This window comes from Anopheles ziemanni, chromosome 3 (genome assembly GCF_943734765.1).
Source record: "Anopheles ziemanni chromosome 3, idAnoZiCoDA_A2_x.2, whole genome shotgun sequence".
Lineage (NCBI taxonomy): Eukaryota > Metazoa > Arthropoda > Insecta > Diptera > Culicidae > Anopheles > Anopheles ziemanni.
Window position 1 is genome coordinate 8,276,731 of NC_080706.1, and position 19,542 is coordinate 8,296,272.

The following is a 19,542-nucleotide window of genomic DNA, read 5'->3' on the forward strand; positions in this document are numbered from 1 at the left end:
ATAGCAAGGGAAAAATAAAGCATTTCAGAGAGTTAGAGGAGTTAAAAGAGAGAGATAAAGAGGAGGAGCAAGCAACTGGTTAGGAGGAAAGTTAGAGACAAAGAAGTTTTGCTAGTCGACTAGTCGATCCAGCACTTTTCCCAGCGGAACCGTGCACGCCCGCTGAAGGCACAAGTCTTGGGTATCCCTCTGCGATCCCAGCGCTACGTCAATCTTTCCCAACTAAGGTTCGCAAGCGCCCGCCCAGGCGCTTCTCGGCTCACACTCGCAGGGAACCACCGAGCGCGTGGTTGCGTTGTGCACTTTGGATGGTGTCGCAGGACCGCTGGGTGGAAGGGATGTCCGACTCCGGGTACGATTCGCGCGCGGACGGCAGCGGGGCGTCCAGCTCGTGCAACAACTCGCTGAACCCGCGGACGCCGCCGAACTGCGCCCGCTGCCGCAACCATGGCCTTAAGATCGGGCTGAAGGGGCACAAGCGCTACTGCAAGTACCGCACCTGCCACTGCGAGAAGTGCTGCCTGACGGCCGAGCGGCAGCGCGTGATGGCGCTGCAGACGGCGCTCCGGCGCGCCCAGACCCAGGACGAGCAGCGTTCCCTGAACGAGGGCGAGGTACCAGCGGAGCCGGTAGCTAGCATACAGATACCAAAGCTGTCAGAACTGAAAGAGCTGAAGCATAATATGATTCATAATTCTCAGCCCAAATCGTTCGACTGCGACTCCTCCACCGGCTCGATGGCGTCTACACCGGGGACATCCAACATGGCGCTGACGCTGCACCGACGGTCACCGGGAGTACCGCTTCATCCGCACGAGTCGCAGCACATGGGAGGTAAGTCCAAGTCCAGAAGTTCTATTACTACCGACGCATGCAAAAAAAAATTCTTTTGGGTACTCTTGGACCTAGTCCAACTGGGACTAGGAAGTTCTCATATCTGCTATAAGCTTTAAGGGTTCAATTTGATATGATCACTTTACAAATGTTATTACAAAACCTTCAGACTTCAAAAATGGGAAAGAGTGTAAGATTTTCTCCACCATATTTAAAAAGACGCGAAAATTAGATCGAGAACCATCACGCACCGGTTGTAAGAGGCGTCACGCGAGGACCTCTCGGCAGGACCCGTTCCCACGCGCGCCCTGGCTACATTTTATTGTTTTCTGATGAACGCTTCCGAAGCGCTTACAATGTTCTGCGCGGCTCACCGATTCCTGCCCGGAATCGGAGACCGGTTTAATCTTCTACGAGTGTCTGCCAGTGGCCTCAGCCTCGACCGACACCAGGCGTTCATCTCCGGAAGATCGTCCCGGCGAACGAGGATCGTTAGCAGCATTATTGCGTCGGTTCTTCCTGCCTTTCCTGCACTCGCATGCGAGACACGGCTGCATTTGTTTGTTCCTCGTGCCCTCTGCGTGCGGCCCGTCCAAGGAATGTGCTGGCCTGTGTGTGTGTGTGTGCGTTTAAGTTTCTTTAGCCAACATTGCCTGTTGCACGCTGTTTGCGTTTACGTCTCACTTCCAGCGTGCCCCCGTTCCTTCCCATCCCGTCCCGGAGCAGCCCTTTTTTTCGCATCGTATTACCATAATTATATTATTTAATTATTTACCTCTCTGCGAGCGAACCTTTCAAGCAACTGCTGCCGGTCCGCGTTGCGTCTTGTCCCGCCGCCGTCTTTGGGGCCGCCCTTCCCCCGCCGGACCTCGCCCGCACCGGTATTTCTTGTCATTCGCTACTGGCCGCGTGCAAAGTGCACTCTCCCGTTGCATCGTAGCGGAATCATTAGGACGCGAAAGGAACGGCACGATACAGAAATGGAATGTTGCTGTCTGCGGGAGAGACAGAGAGACGTGGATCCCGACGGACAAGGAGGTATTTCTGGCAGGTTGCGGCCCGCCTAGAGAGGCAGGTCCTGGCGGCGTGGGGGAGCTGGACTAGGCGCAACGCCACAAAAGTGCCATGAGCGCCTCACCATTACGGCGTTACAAGCGGCAGGACAAGAGAACGCGTGTTACGGCTTGTCACGCGGACACAATGGGAAAAATGGGGTGTTGTATTTTCCCCCGTCCCACCCCATCGAACGGGAATCAATGGGCGTGTTGTGTTGGGATCCGGCTTCCGTGGCGCAGAATTTTGGTTTATGTGAGACCAATTCGTACGCGATCGGGAGTTTAGCTACGGATCGTTAGCGCTCCTATGGCCTTCGGTATTTGTCTTCCAAGTATTTGCACAATTGTACATGTAAGAAACGTTTTTCCAAGGCCCCCGGGAGGGGGCGGGGGAAACGGGGTGTCATCGTGTGCAAACGGAGCAAACAACCCGGGTCGAGCGGTCATCACAAAATTGCCCGCTCAACGTTAGGGCCACTTGTGCAATTATTACTTGTTATACTGTTGGCCTCCCCCGTGCACCAAAGGGGGTTTGCGGGGAAGGTGGAGGGAAGTGGGCGGTAGAGTGCAAGAGTAGTCAAAGATTAAATTTTTCCGTATGCTAAATAAAAGTGTGCACGCAACCCCGAAACACTTTGGCGGCAATGGCGTTGCTTCCTGCACGAGAGGACGATTAGCCATCAGTACGCATCTTTCCGTTCGTACTTTTTTTGGCGTAGGGAGGAGGAGGGTTGGTCAAGCGAAGGATCAGAGGGGGGTCCGGGTTGATGCGATCGTGCGCGAAACCTCCTACCCCTTGGCCTACGATTTGGTGGTAATTCGGAATCGCCAGAGGCGCCTTAAGGCCTTTCGCCAGTAGCAACACTTAGCAAAGACACTACAGAACTTCAGAACTTCGAGGAATCAAGGGATTGGTTGTGTGTGGGTTAATTGTTTTCCTTGCCCTCTCTGCGTGGATGGCAAAAACTGTCGTTAGAAGTAGAAGTCCTCCTTGGCGGGGAACGGGAACTAACCGGCTCCGTGTCAAGGGACAGCCCGGTAAAATGACACACCGTGCAAGTGTTTGCGGTGCGGGAAATGTAACTCGTGGAACTCACCGGACGGGCCTAAGGCTAGAACAGGTTCGTCGGGGTCGGACCGAAGGCGGGGATGCGTGTGGCTGTAAGGATGCGTTTCGCTAGTTGGCAGTTGATTGATTATGGTGTCAACCATCATCGTAAATCATGCAGTGTCCCATGCAGCAACCGGTAGTCCCATCTTTCGCAGCTTCACACGCGAATGACCTCTCGTTTCGGTCCCCGTGGGGAGGATTTACATTCGCCAGAATCATCGACTCCCCTCTCGCTCGAATCGGTGAAGGTGTCCCGAAAAGGCATTCAAGATCTCCACCCCAGTCTTGCCTGCTCCTCCGAATATGCCGCACACGTGCGCGCTTGGGTTGGTGACTTGTGACTCCTGGCGTCAGGCCTGGAATGTGGCCAAGGATCTCCGCGCGCGGGTTGGACGCGATCGTACGTACTTCGAAACCCACTTATTACGTGGCATTATCGAGGGACAGGTTCGTTAGCTGGTTCGCTGATTGAGTTCGGCGCGGTACAGGAAGGTGCACATTAGTAGCGACTCAGCTTAATGTCTTAAATGAGCGTTTATGATGGGCTGTGGATGGGAACAGGCATACATACACATACTTCGGCCGGTTTTCGATGGCGATGGTTGTTGGGGTTTATTTTTGGCGCTACCCTGGACTCCATCCTATCGATGTGTACGCTCCGATCCGTTCGAGAGCGTATGGGGCGCAATATCAAATGTCATATTGGGTCGTTTTTTCTTGCTCGTGTGTGTGTGTGTGGTTGGCAGTGCTGGTCGATGCACTTCGGGTGATCGCAACCGGTTCTCGCCGTTTTTGCGTACCAAATTGTGTACGCTCGAGTTACTGAGCGAGTTCGCAAAAGTCCCTAAGAACGCGCGCCCAGCGTTGGTCGAGACACCACGACTCGGCCGGCGTTCGGTTGTCGTGGTAGCGGCAATGTGTGATGGCTCAGGTTACGCCACACATAAATCCTCGGTCGCAGCATCGCCCGGCCGGTCGCGTTGGGCGCGCAACGGTGTTGATTGAGTCATTTACCGTCAACCGATAGAGATCTGCAGGCCGGCCGTGGCCCTAATGGACACATTTCGCCGTGCGACATTTTTGGCCCCCTCGAAGAGCTCATTTCACGCTGGGATGCACTTCTACGAGCGAGTTTTTGCATCTGTGGTCAACCGAACGAACCGAGAGGGTCTCCAGTGTCCGCGTCTTGTGGCGAAATGAAAAGGATCTCAATCATCAGGATCGCGGACAAAAGCGAGGCCCCCTCCGTGCTTTGGCGGCGTTTAATCCGATTGTTCTGCCATTCTGCCGGGCAGCGGTGCCGACGACGTCGAACAAGACGTTCCTCGGATTTCACGACAAGGAATTAACCGTACCTGGCACCCTTAATCGGTAAAGGTCAATTCGCCCGTTGTGAAGCCCGTTCCGCCTGACGGCCAGTCAATGGCGGGTCCGGGGCCGCACCTCGGAAGTGAAAACACAAACGCGCATTACATCACCGACACCTCCGGGGTCCTTTCGGGTTCTTTTGTGGTGGTTGTGCGAGTCAGTGGAAGACAATTGTGCGACAATCCCGTTGGGGTTTGTCAAAAGTATATCACACTTATCCGGTACGGAAGGGTCACCGTACAGCGTACGCGTACTTTAATCAAGGCCTTACCCGGTGTCATAAATCGGAAGGAACAATTTTGTAGTCCGCATGTGAGATTCCTCCCTTTGAGTGTTTATAGCAATGAGTGTTTATTTTGAAATCTTATTTTGACAGCTACATTTTCTTGCAAAGCAATCATTCTTCCCACACGATGCTTGGCGTCAAACTCTTAGTGTCAAGAAACGTGCAAAAAACACACACACACACAACCAAGACTGATGAGAACCGCGTCAAAAAGTAAGCTCTGATGGATGCCATAAGGCCGAACGCCGCGCAAATACTTTTAAAGATCATCCCGAAGTGCCCGACGTTTCGACATTATCTGCTAGAAAGTGGTGGTGCATCGAAAGTGCAACAGGCTCAGCTGGGGAGTGGGCCAAGGGGGAAGGAGACTTCTTTTGGAACTTCTGTGACGTGTGGTATTTCGACTAATTAGAAAATTATTAATAGTCGTCCTGACCGTTTCGACCAGTTTCACCGGGGGGTTTTGGGAAAAGTTCGTCAGCAGAGATAATGGAAATGAGGCGCGTTGCATTTCCGCAGCAACTCATTCATGCCCTCTTGCACATGTGTGTGTGTGTGTGTGTGTGTGTGTGTGTGTGTGTGTGTGTGTGTGTGTGTGTGAGTTGCTGCTTACGTCTTAGCTGACGTTTTCTTCTACCCTTCCTCGTTTATCTTCCTGTTTTGTTTTTTCCCCGCAGGGCGAACGTGCCCGAGCGCGCATCCTCTTCCCGGGGAGAGACAATCGGTTCCTACAAATTAAAACGTAATTTAGATCCGTTTTTCTCGCGAGTGCTGGAATTCAATTAAAAGCGTATTTGAATAATTTGATTATTGTATGCAAATTATCGAAATTCGTTCCAACGGCACACGAAACGGGAACGGACGTGGACACAAAGACGCGAAACTGGAAAGGATATTAAGCGGAGCGCGCTGGGAGAGAGTCCGAGTGTCATCAAACTGGTTCTTCCGGGTTCGGGTGCGCATGTCGGGATTACATCTGGTTGACACGGAATGTGTCTATTCAGCGGCGACAAAAGGGGTTGCGCTTGCTTCTTGCTGCCCGCTAATGGACCGGTGGTTGTGAGGACTAAGGCGGATAAATGACGATGACAAGACGATGTTGAGGTTGTTGCCGGGAAGTTCAAGACACGAACGAAGCCACTAACCTTTCGATACAAAAAGGCTCGTTCTGATCACTTCTGTATTTCGTTGTCACAAACCAACGAACGATGGATGATCGATGAAACTGAACCCCGAAATTGGGCGCTCGGAAGGCTCTCTGGTGCGCCGAATGACGTCCACTTCGATGATCAACTATCGCGTCCGCGAACGCTCGATTTCGCTTCCCAATCGCGGGACTAAAATTATCGAAACTGTGCGATGCACTTTGCCTGCATGTGCGGTGTATGTGCCACCCGCTAAATTTAGCACCCAATGTGCAGCCAGCAACCAAGCGCAACACTGTTGCGCCCGAGATCGGTCTATTTTCGTCCCCGTTTTCCCCCCGCGGGGCGAACAAGTTGAGGTAGCATTTTGCGGCGCACTGACTTGAACCTGCTGCTCGGTACGATGCACCGACTTTCCTGAAGCCGTTTCACGTTACCCCGATCGATCGTGTCGTCCCTTCTCTTCGCCAAAGACGAACGTTCGATCCTCCCGTCGTCCGTCTTGTGACGGGCTTGTCCGCCGGTCAGCTTACACGGATGCATCTAGGCAAATCAAAATAAATAAAATGCAACAACTGCAAACGGCACTGGTCTTCACCCTCCCCCCTCCCCAGCCAGCCTTCGGCGCTGACCACAATGGACGCAACTGGCCACCGCCGTGGCGATGATGATTGATACATGCATATCCGTCGTCGGACCACCGCCGTCGGTGCATCTGGAATATGAGCATCGCGTCACGTCGCACTTAATCAACGCGTGTGTTATTTGTCTGCGGCACTTCCGTGTCCACCCCGCCGGCCCACTGCCTGCTGCCCGAAAGTTGCCACGCCATCCGATGAGGGTGTGTTTGTGTGGGTATCCAACTGCGTCGAAAAAAAAGGGCTCAAGGAAACTCCAACGTTCGATAGCAACAAAATGCACAAATTTTCCCAAAAAAAAGGCTCCACACCATCGGTCAGTTCGGTATTGAATCCCGTTTAACGTTTCCTCTCCTCCTCCTACAGACGAGTTCGCGGTGTGTGTGTGTGTTTTTTTTTGCAAACTCCTCATCATTCTTCTGGTGTCCTTGTCGTTTCTCGAATGACCGAAATAGTCGTTGCCGGGTTCGTTTTTGCCTCCTTTCGGTTGGAGGACGCCCCGTATAACGTGGCCCGGTGGAAGAAGATCCCGATCACGGACGTGTGTTGTGGAATGTTTATTTACGTTTTTCACGTGCAGCTGTCCCCGGGTTGAAGTATTCTTCCCATTTGGATTTTTTTTTTATTTGCCATTCGATTCATTTCTACTTCTACGTGAAAATGTGCAACTGGTGCGGGTACGGGTATGTGTGTGCTTTCCTCTGGCGGGCGGGCGAAAGGGAGCGGGCACCGAGAGGAATGGAGACCCGTGGAAACAAAATTTACAATCAAATTGATTTTAGCAATTGTAAATGACCGGTAGCACAGCAAGCCGAACACGCGGCCACCGGATGGCAAGACCACAACATGCCACGGTTTAACTGTGTGTGCGTGTGTGTATGTGTGATTTCCTCAATGGCTTCGACGATGGCTGGACGGATGGAGCCCGACAGTTAGTAGTGGAGGCTTAATTTATGTGCTAGACGCGAGGTTTTAGGAGCAAGGGGCAGAGAGGTTTGGGAGCCCGGGGTAGAACGGGAACCATCTTCCACCCAGCAGATCTACGCGATAGCTTCGACATCGCGGGGAATCCAGTGTGTCCCCGAGGGACCGTAGCAGTCACCAACCGCTGATTGAGCATTGCTTACCGCCATTTTTGGTGCGGACCTCCGGTTGCAAGGAAACAATAACACTCATCATAATGTTTCAATTAAATACACCGGTTGGGTGGAGGAAAAATACCGGTTGGTGTTGACCGTTTTCACAGGATTTCCAACGGCACCAACCCTTTGGTGGATGTAAATTAATTAAATAAAATTGATTTCAGATACAAACATTAACTGTTTCTATAATTAAAACAGACATATGGAAGCGCGTGTGGGAACTAAATTTATGTTGGGATATTGAGATATTAAGATATTGTGATATTAAGATATTCAGATATTGAATTATTTTCTAAATTCTAAGTTCCAAAATTCTAATACCTTTCTCTAGGTTGACAATCGCAACTCCCGTGTTCCATCTCTTAAAGGGTTTAAAGGCAGTATCTATCTCACTGCCTGCAGGATTCATACTCCAAATGCATTTAATGCACTGGCGCTTGAAATGGTTTCACTCCGTGTGACAGCGCTGAAGGTTCCCGGAGTGCCTTCAATTGTCCATCAGCGATCATCCGGGGTAGTTCCAAATCCACGGATTGATCCCGTCCTGTCCTGCCAGCGATGCCGAGACGTCGGACGAGCACATAAATCTACCGCACGTTATTGCATTTCATTGACTGTCAATGTGGCGTTGTGGCACAACATTTCAGCAATAGAGAGCAATAACAAATTTTCCCAACCGCCCGGGGAACGGGGAAGGTTCGCGGAAAACACTGCCTGCCCAGCTCCTTTATCGAGATCGGGACTCTTTTTACCGCCGCTCGCGAGTTGTTTTCCACCGGAGTGAACTTGATAGACAACGCCAGACGTTTTCCCCGCTCTGCGCCGAGCGACGACGGGGAGGAATCGCCGTTGGCAACCATTCGGCATTCGACAATGTGTATACGCTTTCACGCCCACTTCAGTGCTGCGGAGTTCCTTGGCTGGCTGGGACTCTACTGCTGTCGGCTGTCGGAAGCAAAACGAAGCTTACACCCGAGACGCTGCGCCGAGTGCGTCGAAAAACGAGCATAATTGTATGCTGTCTGATCTATTTCATTTCTGGTTTGGTTCGCTTTCTGTCCACTCGCAGTTGCGCTCGGTCCACTCCAACCCGGTGCACAAGGGGTTTGACAAGGGATCGAGACATCCATGGGAGGACTAACCCCTCCGGATCCGGACGCGCCGAGCAAAACCTTGAATCGGACGCGTTGGAGCCTTAAACCGGCTTCAGTCGCTGGTGGAGAGGATCGGAGAGGGCGTGTGGGCGCCTTGGGTGGGGGCAGGATGGGGGTACCTGCTGCAGCTAAGTAGTCACGGTTGGCAGACGTCTCTCCGTCGTCCCGGAGAAGCCCCGCATCAGCGCGGGTTTTTTTTTGCGAAATCTCTTTCCGAAAAAGGGTCAACAATGTTGACCGGTGGACGACGCCTTTGAGCTACTTTTTGATTCTTTTTTAATCTCTCTCCACACACACACACACATCAATACTCCCCGAAGTCGCGAATTCTTCAGACGTCACGGCATACCCTCATCAAGCGCCGAGGGTCTTACCGCGGACACACTTGTGGATCTCTGCATCTCTGCATACAAAATAAACAACGCGGGCCGCGAGGCAAGGGATTAAGGTCACGTTTGATCTTTCGAATGCGAGTTCTGCGAGGAAATAAATGGATTAAATAGCTATAATCTTGTGAGTTGGGAGCGTTTTTTTCGGGTTTTTATCGCTTCACGACGCCCCTTCGCGATGCAGGGTGCTCCGAAAACGGATGAAGGATGGTTCCGTATCGCGTTGGGGTTCGCCGATACTGGAGTGTATGCACCCTCGACGGTCTTCAGGAGATGTCGTAATTGACAAAGTTGTTTGCGTCGTGCTTGGAGTCCGAGTCTTAAGACAGCAGATTACGATAATAAGATTCTGCATGATCGCTTCGGGTTTGCGGTTTTGCTTCCCGGGGTTGGTAAATTGTTTCCGAGAGGACAATTACTCCCCGGTGTCACGTCGAACTCCGCGCAGGTGCACCTTCAACCCCTAGCGTACAGCCGGGGATCGGTGGCGCTAAGAGCATTTGTTAAATTAGTTTCCATTTTGTTTACCTTCCTCGAAGCTGTCGAAATGAATTTCTTCAACTTCGAACCGCGCTTTCCTTTCCTCGGGACTGGTCCCGTTGTCTTATCACTCGCTCCAAGACGCACGATCATCATCTCCGATGGCGGCTAACCCCGAAATGAGCCCCTTTTCGGTTGTAATAATCGCACACGCAATTATTCCGTCGACTGCAGACTAACACACACACACACACACATACACACACAGACCCACAAGTTGGTTGTTCGGGAGATGCGTTACGGAAAAGTAATCAATCATCCCGCGTGGCATCGGCTGCCGTGACGAACAAATTCGACGCCGCCGGTCCGCCGCCTGATGATCGCATGTCGTATGAGTGGTCCTGTTTTACTTTATTCTACTTTACTTTTTTTTTTGCGACGCATGTCCGCCTGCATCCACATTCGCCATCGGCCAGCAATCAGTATAATTCGGTTTAAGGTTGGTCAATACACTACACGGCCCGGGAAAAAAAACAACAGCGGGAGGAAATGCACCAACAAGACACAAGAAATCCTTTATCTTCGCCATGCATAACGCGAACGGTTGCTCTTATTGTTGTTGGTGGTGCTGGTGAAGGAGTTCCGTTGCGTTCTCTCGTTGCATCGTAAGATCGTTCTGAGTATCCTCTTGGCATTTTTCCCCCGTTCCTTCGGTTCATCTCACTCCCTTTGCCACGGTCGGCGACAAAATAGCTGAGTACGCGAAATTGTTGGAACGAGTCCAACGTTTGAAGGTGGTGAAGAGCGAAAACAAGAACCGAACCGAAACCCGCCCAACGTTGGCAGCGACCTTTGGCGTTGGTCAGGAAACCTTTTTGAAATTTCCCTTCGAGGTTTTTCATTTTGTCATTGCTCGAGATGTCTTCTGCTGCTCGACCGTCCGAAGTGTTTCGGGAAGGAAAGGTCCCATTCAAGCTCTCTCATTGTAAAATGAATTAATGTTGAATTCTTCCTTCTTCCGTCAAGAATTAATAAAGTCAATTAAACGGCACTTCCACGCTCGCGGTCGCAGGGATGTTGCTTTCACTTCAAATTCCTTGCGACACCTTGGCGGTGCGTTGCTTTTCTGCTTTTTTCGGGAGGGAAAACCGGCCCTGAGGGATGCAACGATCTGCCGCCATCGGCCAAATGCACCAAATGTGGTGATAATGCCACCCCGTTACGATCATTAACCTTTTCCCTTCGGAAGGTTCGGTTTCGGAGGGAGGTTGGCCCTTCCCCGCTTGTAAGCATTCCAGCAGCGACTTCACGATCTGCCCTCTTCCCACATCGTGGCACCGCGCCCATCCGTCCCTCCCCCCCGCCCCTTTCAATTCACTCCAGACGATCACTCCATTTTTCTCCTCACAAATCACACACAATTGCGATCCCCGGACCGAGCCACTCGACTGGAGGTTCGACCTTTGCTTGCAGCTTCTGTGCTGCGCCGAGGCTTTCGGGCCGTGCTGTGTCTAGCTCTGTTGGCCGAAGACGTCGCAAAAGTTTGTTGTTGTGTGTTTTTTTTTTCTCTGTTTCTCGTACAATCGTACGAAGCAACTCGCTGCTGTTGCTGCAACTTTTGCCGTTTCAGAACGTGATGGTTTGAAGAAGGAAGAAAAAAAAGCCCACAGAGCAAAGGCTCAAAAACAGTAAAGCTAATAAACCTGTTTTTCATTTTTTTTTGCTCCGCGCATTGATTCATTTCTTGCGCCGTCAACTCCGTTCTTGTGCACGGGCGAATCCGTTGCACCCTTCCTTCATCTCCACCTGCCCGATCTTGGACCAACCGAAGGGAACGGGGAGGCCCGGACACCCTCTGCTCCCCTTACTCGGCGATTGTTGTATTTACCAATCGTGATGCATGATCAATGTTGTGCGGAGTATTTTATTTCTTGTAAGAGCGCACCGGATCAGCTAGAGGGCTGGGGAAACATTTTCTTAGCGCTTTTCGTCGCGCACCCGCGCGGCCGGTTGGAGGCTGGAAAATGTGATCGTTCCCTCCCTCGAAAGCTGAACGGCGGTTGCTCGTGGGATGCGAGAGTGGTTCGGTTCGGTCGTTAGATGAATTTTGAGTGACCACAAAAAACCCGGCCAATGTTGTGGGGGAACTGGAGCGCAAAGCTTTCCCGACGAGAATCGAACAGAAAATGGCCTCTCGACGAAGTTGGTATGCACGGCAAAGGGTCAAGTTCAGGTTGGGGGTTGCGATTTATCATTGAAATCGTATGAAACAGTAAATAAATGTCAGGCCCCCATTGTGGTTTGCAACGTTCGGTTTGGTTGTATGGGTGAGAATTTGTGCCCGGTGTAGTGGTTTAAAAGTGTAAAAAAATGAAATGCTAAAGCAAACGTTGCGGTTGTACGCTTTCTGCTCGATACAGCAACTGCAGCTGCTTGAACATGGTGCTCAAATAAATGTTAAATGTTGTACAACGAAAACGCACTGCTTGTAACATTGAGCACAAAGTTGTTAAAAGACGCCAGGTTGGAATGTTTTCGCAGCGAAACGTATTTATGGCGAAGGATTTCTCGTCAAGACTCACGCTTCTCAATTGTAAACATCACTCGATCAATATTATTTTAAGATCTTATATTTGGAAAGTGACACTCGAAACGAATGCGATTCGAGAATGACCTGCAAGTTGTTTTTATTTTCAGCTTTTTTTATTAAGCCATTAAACTTCATTGGCATTGAACTTGAGTACACTTTTCGTGATCATACAGTCGCTAAATTGATTGAACTTGATCGAGTGACTTAAGAAAGTAAAGCCTCATTCGGTTCTCTTGTTCGTCTGTCGTGGCTCTGCTCAGCAGAATCTTCAGCGAAGCGGATTTTGAGGTATTTTCACATGAAACCTCGCCTTCCAAAGGAACCGAACAACTTTTACGCCCATTACGATCGACCTTCTGCCGCGTTTTTCCATGAAAGGACTCTTCCGTCATAGCTGGTGGCCTTCGCTGGTGCCAAGTTCCGGTCTGCGCCGACGATGATGATGATTTTACCGTCTCTCCCGGCACGTTGGGTGGAGCGTAGGAAAATTGGCATCCGAGCTAATAACATCGCCGCGAGGCTAAACGGCAGCCCGATGCACGACGAGCGCGTTACGGCTTTATTCGCAATTGGTTTTTAAATGCTTCGCGTCTATCCGACACCGCCTTCGCTGTTGTTGCTGAATGCAAACGAACCCAAGCCACCCAACCCTGGCGATCATGAAGGACGATCGTGAAAAACCGGCGAGGAAAAGGGCGAATCATGATGCATCGTTTCCCCTCCATCGTGGTTGGAACTCCGATAACAACCGGCCGGGCCCTGTTTCCCTTCGGAGATTCTGGTGGAACACACACACACACCGCCAAAAGGCACGCGGTGGGAATGTAACATTAGCACCGCCGAGAGTCGAAAGCCCTTTCGGAACAATGCGTGCTGCGCATATTAAGTCGGATCCGCCCCAAACCGTGGCCCACCACGGCGTGATCGGAACCGAACCGATCGGTTCGCAAGGAGCTGGTGAGTCAACTTTTTTCCGTAAATGCTGTCCTTTCTCGGCTTCCCCGTTCGGAGGTGATCTTACCCCGGTCCGGCCTCATTAGTATCGCGAAAGAAAGCGAAGTGGTGCGACATGTGTTTGCTTTAAATTAACGATGGTGTTGAATCAATACTGGCTTTCGCACGTCGTCTGAACGTCATGATCGTGGGGACGGGGGGAGGGAGTAGGACCTCTGGCTGTCAGAAGGAATTAACACGTCCGATCATCCTTGTCAAGGCGAGACGAAAGAGTTGTTGGACAAACAATTTGGCAGAAATTAATGAGTTTAACGCAAACAAGCCGCCGGAGATGTATGGGTTGCACTTTTTTTTTTGCTTGTAATGAGTGTGAATATAATATTGGCTCAGCTGGAGGGTGTTGGCTCCGTCGTGGGGTTCAACAAACAACAATTGCCGATGAACAACAACTTTAAGAAAGCATTGGACTTATTGATCCTTTGTTCTCTTGCCGATTTGTTAGTTAATTGTTCTTTATTTTACGATAGAAACATTCTTTTTTCTGAGTTCTTTTACAGAAATTCTCCAAGGAAGCATGGGTAATTTTTCCAGCCTCTGAAAGTCAATTGAGATTCTTAATGTGAATTCATTCAGTCATCGCAAGGACGTTTCATCTGAATCCGACATAACGTTTTACAGGAAATTCCAAAACTGAATTTAAAGGAACCCGCTAAAGATGCTCTCTTTCGAGGGGAGTTTTGCCTCAATATCACGAAGCAAACGCTTTTCCCGGACGATATTTCCATCTGTCCATAAATCGATGCTCTGGCAATCAAAAAACCCCCGTTTGATACGGAATCGTACCGAGTAACCGGCGGATGCGTTTGCCTTGGTGTCGTTGCGGGGATGCTTTCAAAGTTGCCTTCCAGATTCCCGGAAATCGTTCCGGCAAAAGCGTTGGCAATATTTTCATTTTCCCTCCCCTTCGCACGGCCTCAAAAAAGACGACGAGAGCGGGCTGACCTTGGCGTGCATAACGACCGGCCCTGATGCATGCATGGGATCTTTGGCTATATGGCAACGATAGAGCACAAGCGCAGAAAATTGCCTTATCAAATAACAACCCGACCAACCCCCTTCCCCGTGCAAGCGTCATCGCCGCCGAAACCGCCGACCGACCGACAAATCCGACCATTTTCATGCCTGGATCGGTCCTGGAAAACTTCCTCCCATGGCAAATAACTCCCTCACTTTTTACCTCTCTCACTCTCTCTCTCTCGCTCTCTATTTCTTTCTCTCCACGGGAGGGATGGTTTCACCCTTATCGTCGTCACTTATCGGTGTTGTTCGCGAGAAAGCCCATATCGTAATCGATATGTTTGTAATGGGGCCCGGGGCTGCGACGGGACGGGACGGGACGGGACGGGACGGGACGGGAGGAAAAGCTGACGCCACGGAAACACAGCGAACGGTAGGAGTCCAATGTACCGGAAAAGCCCCACCGACGGGCTGGGTGGAAGTAAACAGCATTAAATATAATAATAATAGAAACACCAACCCAACACCTTGGAAGGAAACCCGAAGCGAAAGCACTGTTGCTGTGTTTGTATGTATGTGCGATTGCCCCTGTGTGCTGGGGGGAGGTTCGTTCTGGCTTGGGCGGCTTCATTTGATGCCGGTAGAATGCGGGCCGAAGGCGAGAAAATAAGAAAGGAAAAAAGCAAACCCTTCATAATGAAATGATAGACACGGGCACGTTTCCAGTTTCAAATCAATTTCACACTCGAAGTGAGAACAAACCGGGAATAACTGGCTCGCTTGCACCACCCACCCCTTTTTCCCTCTGTGCCCGGATTTTTCCTACCCCCGGCACAGACGACTGACAGCCTATTTTGTCCCGGCCGCTCCACTATGGAGCAAAAAGAGCAAATTGACGGGATAAAATTCGGAATCAAATGTTTTGCAATTTTTTCATTGTAATATCGTGTAATACTATTATATTACATGCAATTATGATGTTTCAGGACATTCCCGCCAGGTGGCGCTACAAAATCCACAAATTTTAGGAATTTTCTATGGGTGCATTATTTTTTCAATTTTCTTTTTTATATTAACTTAAAGATTTTTTTAAGTTTGATACAAAACAAACTAAATTTACTACAAACTTTCATTCAAAATATTGTCATCTGGAATATAATTGATATTCAAAGCATCTAACGCGGACATAACGTCTCCTAACGAAGAGCTACTATCTGAATATTCTGAACTTGTACCATTATCTTCTTGGTTTTGAATTGGCAAGGGACTATTACTATTTGAGGAGCTGTAATCTATCTATATTTTTAAACAATTTAGCCAGAGATATTGTTGAAATGTATGGATCGGATGATTTTAATGCTCTCATAAAAATGTCTTTAATATTGAATTCTCGTTACATTTGACGGACGTGTTCTCTTCTATCCCTTCTTTATATTTTATTTCTACCTTCTGCTGCTTCCTCTCCTAAGGATCCCAATGGTGCTGGGACAATTACATGCGCAAGAACTTTGTGGACAGTAGAAGGCATTTTGTACCAATTGTAATGATGGATGTAAAACATGTATGTGTCTTTGCAACATATACTAATTGTTTTTGGATTTAAAGGCTGTGAACAGTTAATGGCTATTAAAATATTTCTAAACCTTTCTATAAGTTCTGTTTCTATTTGCAAAATATCGCTCAATTTTTCTATGTTTGAAAAAGCCCGACGACAAACATTTCCCGTCGTACTATTTCCACCCATTTGCCTTGGTTCATCTACTTTAAATTTTTTTCTCCAATACATTTTTTTTCGATCATTATACTTGCTTTTATATTTTTTAGTAACCTTCCATTTTTTAAATCCAATTCTGTACGAAATGTGGAGCAAGCATTCGAAAAATCCATCTAACAGTGCAGTGGAGATATTCCATAATATAAATTCTCAGGATTCTATTCTAAGTGCTCTACACTGTTCATTTCTATTGGTTTTGCACCACATATACAACATGTTTGCATAGACAGAGTGTCGGTTAAATATGCCAATATTTTTCCATCAATTAAACTCATGTAATATGAATAGTTTACTGCCACATAACTTGTTTCATTTAGCTTAATTGTATAAGGAACTAACCTGGCTATTTGGCTTTTGATTTCGTCTACTGTTTGTATAACTTTATCTTTTGACTCTTTCGCAATCTCGATAACAATTGGCCTGCAAAACCTTACACTTTGTGGCATCAAGTTAATCCAGATGATACCTGAATCGTCACTAATGAACGAAAGACGGATAGGCGTTAACGCCGATACTAGTAAATCACTGTCTGATGCAGTATTTTCTCCGGAACCATGAACCGGTTGATTGTATATGCTGTGTCTACTAGATCCGTCGATGCCCCACGAGCGCAATAATACGACGCTTAGTGAATCACACAAAGAAGATGAAAGGTGCCGCAAGATTTCTGCTTTTTGCATTTCAATTATTCTACATGCAGTGTGATTCACCAACTCTTGAAGATTAACTTCAACTTTTACAGGTAAGGGTACAAACAGAACAAAATGTTAGTGTAGGGTACATTATTCCGAGGAATTCTGGGTATAAACAGATGAGTTTGTGAGCTGAAGAACAAGAAAAAGCGACCTAATACATTCAAAGCAAGCCAAACCAAATTTCATTCTTTGCCATTGACTTGGCTTGTCTTTTCCCTTTCACGTGATGTTCAACCACTACCCTGCTTCACATTTTAACGATACGATCATCTACCTATATTTGATTGAATGACAATTTCATATATTTCTTACCACACATGATGCTGCATATGGCATGATGGAGACGCCTAGTAGGTGATAAACTATAAGCTTCACATATAAAGTACAGAATGACGTACAGATGCGCGCGTATGCGCAAAAAAACCTATCATTTATTGTTACAAAACATTCTAGACTATAAGTGGGTATGCATCATATTACAATCTTTCACAATCCTTAGCGATGGCGTAAGGTTAAAGACAGAAAATTGAAAAAAATTCATAGAGTTATGCGAAACAATGCTTAATATTTTGTGACTTTCAATTTCAATTTACTTAAACTGTCAACAATTTTAAAGCATGATAATATAGCTTTCCAAAACTCTACTTGAAATTCGATTCCGACCATTACTATAGGAGTTACAGACCTTCAAAGTTGATGGATTTTTTTCAATTTTTCACGCAATATTTTCACAAATCTTGACTTTGACGGGCTGTTTCTCAGAACCTGGAAGAACGGGGGCTCTAGTTTTTGGGTCATTTCTTAGTTTCATCTTGTAGTTTAAGAAAACATATGTCATTTTTCTGAAATCCAAAAATGAATTTTTGATTTTTATCCCGGCTTCGCTCCATCGTGCGCTCTCACACTTGCTCCATCGGACAAACGTTTTTCCGCGCCGGCAGTTGCTGTATTTGCTACCGTTGGGCCAGTCGACGAGTTCGCCATCGTCAATGCGCAGTGAGTCAGAAACGATAACAATGTTCGAGACCGTGACACTGACCTAGCACAATTAGAAACTGATTGACGGCGGCGAAATGAACCCGGGCGGGCCCGCACGCTTTTCCGCGCGCCGGATTTAGTTTTAGATTTTTCCTTCCCTTTTTGTAATGATTACTATGGCATCCGGTAGGGCCAGTTGTCCGCTGGGGAAGAATGTAAGTAGGTCACATAAGGACGACGGAGGACTCGGCAACCCTCGGGTGACTTTTGCTGCCACTTTATTCCACCGATGGCAAGTAATGGTAGGATCAAAGTCGGGGGCGTAATCCACCCACAATCATCCCCGCAGTGTCGTAGATGTGACGCAAGGATAAACGCACTTCCAAACGGCACACACACACATGAACACACGAAGGACGAAGCTGACCTTCACCGGTTGGGCGGTAGTTTGGTTGGATTTCGCTGGTTTTCCCTTCCGGTGCATTTCCGGTGGTTGCCTTGAGATAATGAACATCAATTTCAAGAACGGCAATAATCGTAAAATGCAGGAATATTTCTTGATGCATTCCTTCCCCTTGTTCTGCGGCGAGCGTTGGGAAGCTGAAGAAAATAGGGTGAAACGGGTGAGAGGGGGGGTGGATAAAAACCCCAACAAGCATGCCCCGAGAAAGCGGACCGTCTTGGCTAGGAAAACTCGGGCGAAAGTACAACGCATCGTCAGGCTCTTGCCCGCTTCCAACCCGAAGACGATTGCCGCACGGAAGGACGAAAACAAATGTAAGCATTGTCCTCCAGGAGTCGTCGTTGTCGGACGGGAAGCGTGCATACATGCAAACGGATGCTGCATGCGCTTCACAATCAATCCCGTGCAGACCGAGATCAATCCTGGTCGTCTTGGTTTGCTTTTTTATGATTAGAAGAGTGCGCCGGTTGGGGACGTGGGGTTTTCCTTTCCCCCACTCCCCCCACCACCACCACCACCACCCAACAACTGTGCTCTGTTTTGTCATGTTTTGTTCGCCTGTTCCCCCCCCCCCCCTTCGGCGCTCTCTCCCTTTCTCCCTCTCACCGTTGTCGCCGGCTCTTTTCTGTTTTCCAACGAATTGTTTGTCCTTTGGTTCGCTGTTTTTGTCCGCATCGACATGCTCGCGCGCGTGTTGAAGAACAAATTGCAAATAGTGGTGGAGGGTTTGAACAATAAACAGAAAAGAGAGAAAAAACAACCCAGCGAACTAAATAGCACTTTTGATGCACAACAATCAGTTCGCCGCGTTCCGCACAAATATCCTGCCGGACGCTCTGCGCTCTCACCACTAGAAAACCGCCGGAGTCGTGGCGAATGACGCTACGGTCGTAAATTTTGTCCACCAGGAACTCAGCTCATTTACAGTAACATCCGCTCTGGACACAAACGAAAAAAAATCTGCCTCCTAGAACCTGGGAGTGGAGCAGGAATGGTTGCAAATTTTTCGCCACATAAATTCCGTTCGGTCGTTGCTGGTGAAGATGGTACGAATTTTTATGATCCGAAAGGAACGGGGTAAGATAAAAATAACATTCTTTGCCCGCAACCCTAATTGGTGTCTCTGGTTGTTCGGGTCCACCCTTGCACTTAACTGGATGACCACAAGGAATGAAAGAAATTTATTGAGTTGGGTAAAGTGATTAGAGAATCTTCGTTCAGTACTTCAAGTTGTGGCTTGGATACTCGATATGTTTGACGGATCTAGAATAGTGTTGTGTCTTATGAATCTTTTGGCGAGATTCATTTCATATGAATCTTACACCTAAGAATCATTCAGATTGATTCATGAATCTGTTGGGATTCGAATCTTTAAACGTTAATGACTCTTTCGAAACCTTAATGCATCTTAATGAACCTTTCATGGATCTTTCACGAAAGGGGTTCCTCTACCCATTTTTCGCTCTTAA

General features: G+C 48.6%; 1 protein-coding gene across 1 annotated transcript; it reads left to right on the forward strand.

The window, feature by feature from the left end:
- The first annotated feature begins 338 nt into the window (after positions 1-338).
- Positions 339-17,632, forward strand: LOC131289681 (protein doublesex-like). Its single transcript, XM_058318978.1, has 2 exons — positions 339-834; positions 17,574-17,632. The coding sequence occupies exons 1-2, from the start codon at positions 339-341 to the stop codon at positions 17,630-17,632; spliced, it is 555 nt and encodes a 184-aa protein (XP_058174961.1).
- The last annotated feature ends 1,910 nt before the right edge of the window (positions 17,633-19,542 follow it).

Coding starts and splice junctions, on each gene's coding strand:
- LOC131289681 (XM_058318978.1), top strand. CDS start 339: ATGTCCGACTCCGGGTACGATTCGCGCGCGGACGGCAGCGGGGCGTCC. Junction 835..17,573: donor CGAGTCGCAGCACATGGGAG/GTAAGTCCAAGT, acceptor CCGCGCCGGCAG/TTGCTGTATTTGCTACCGTT.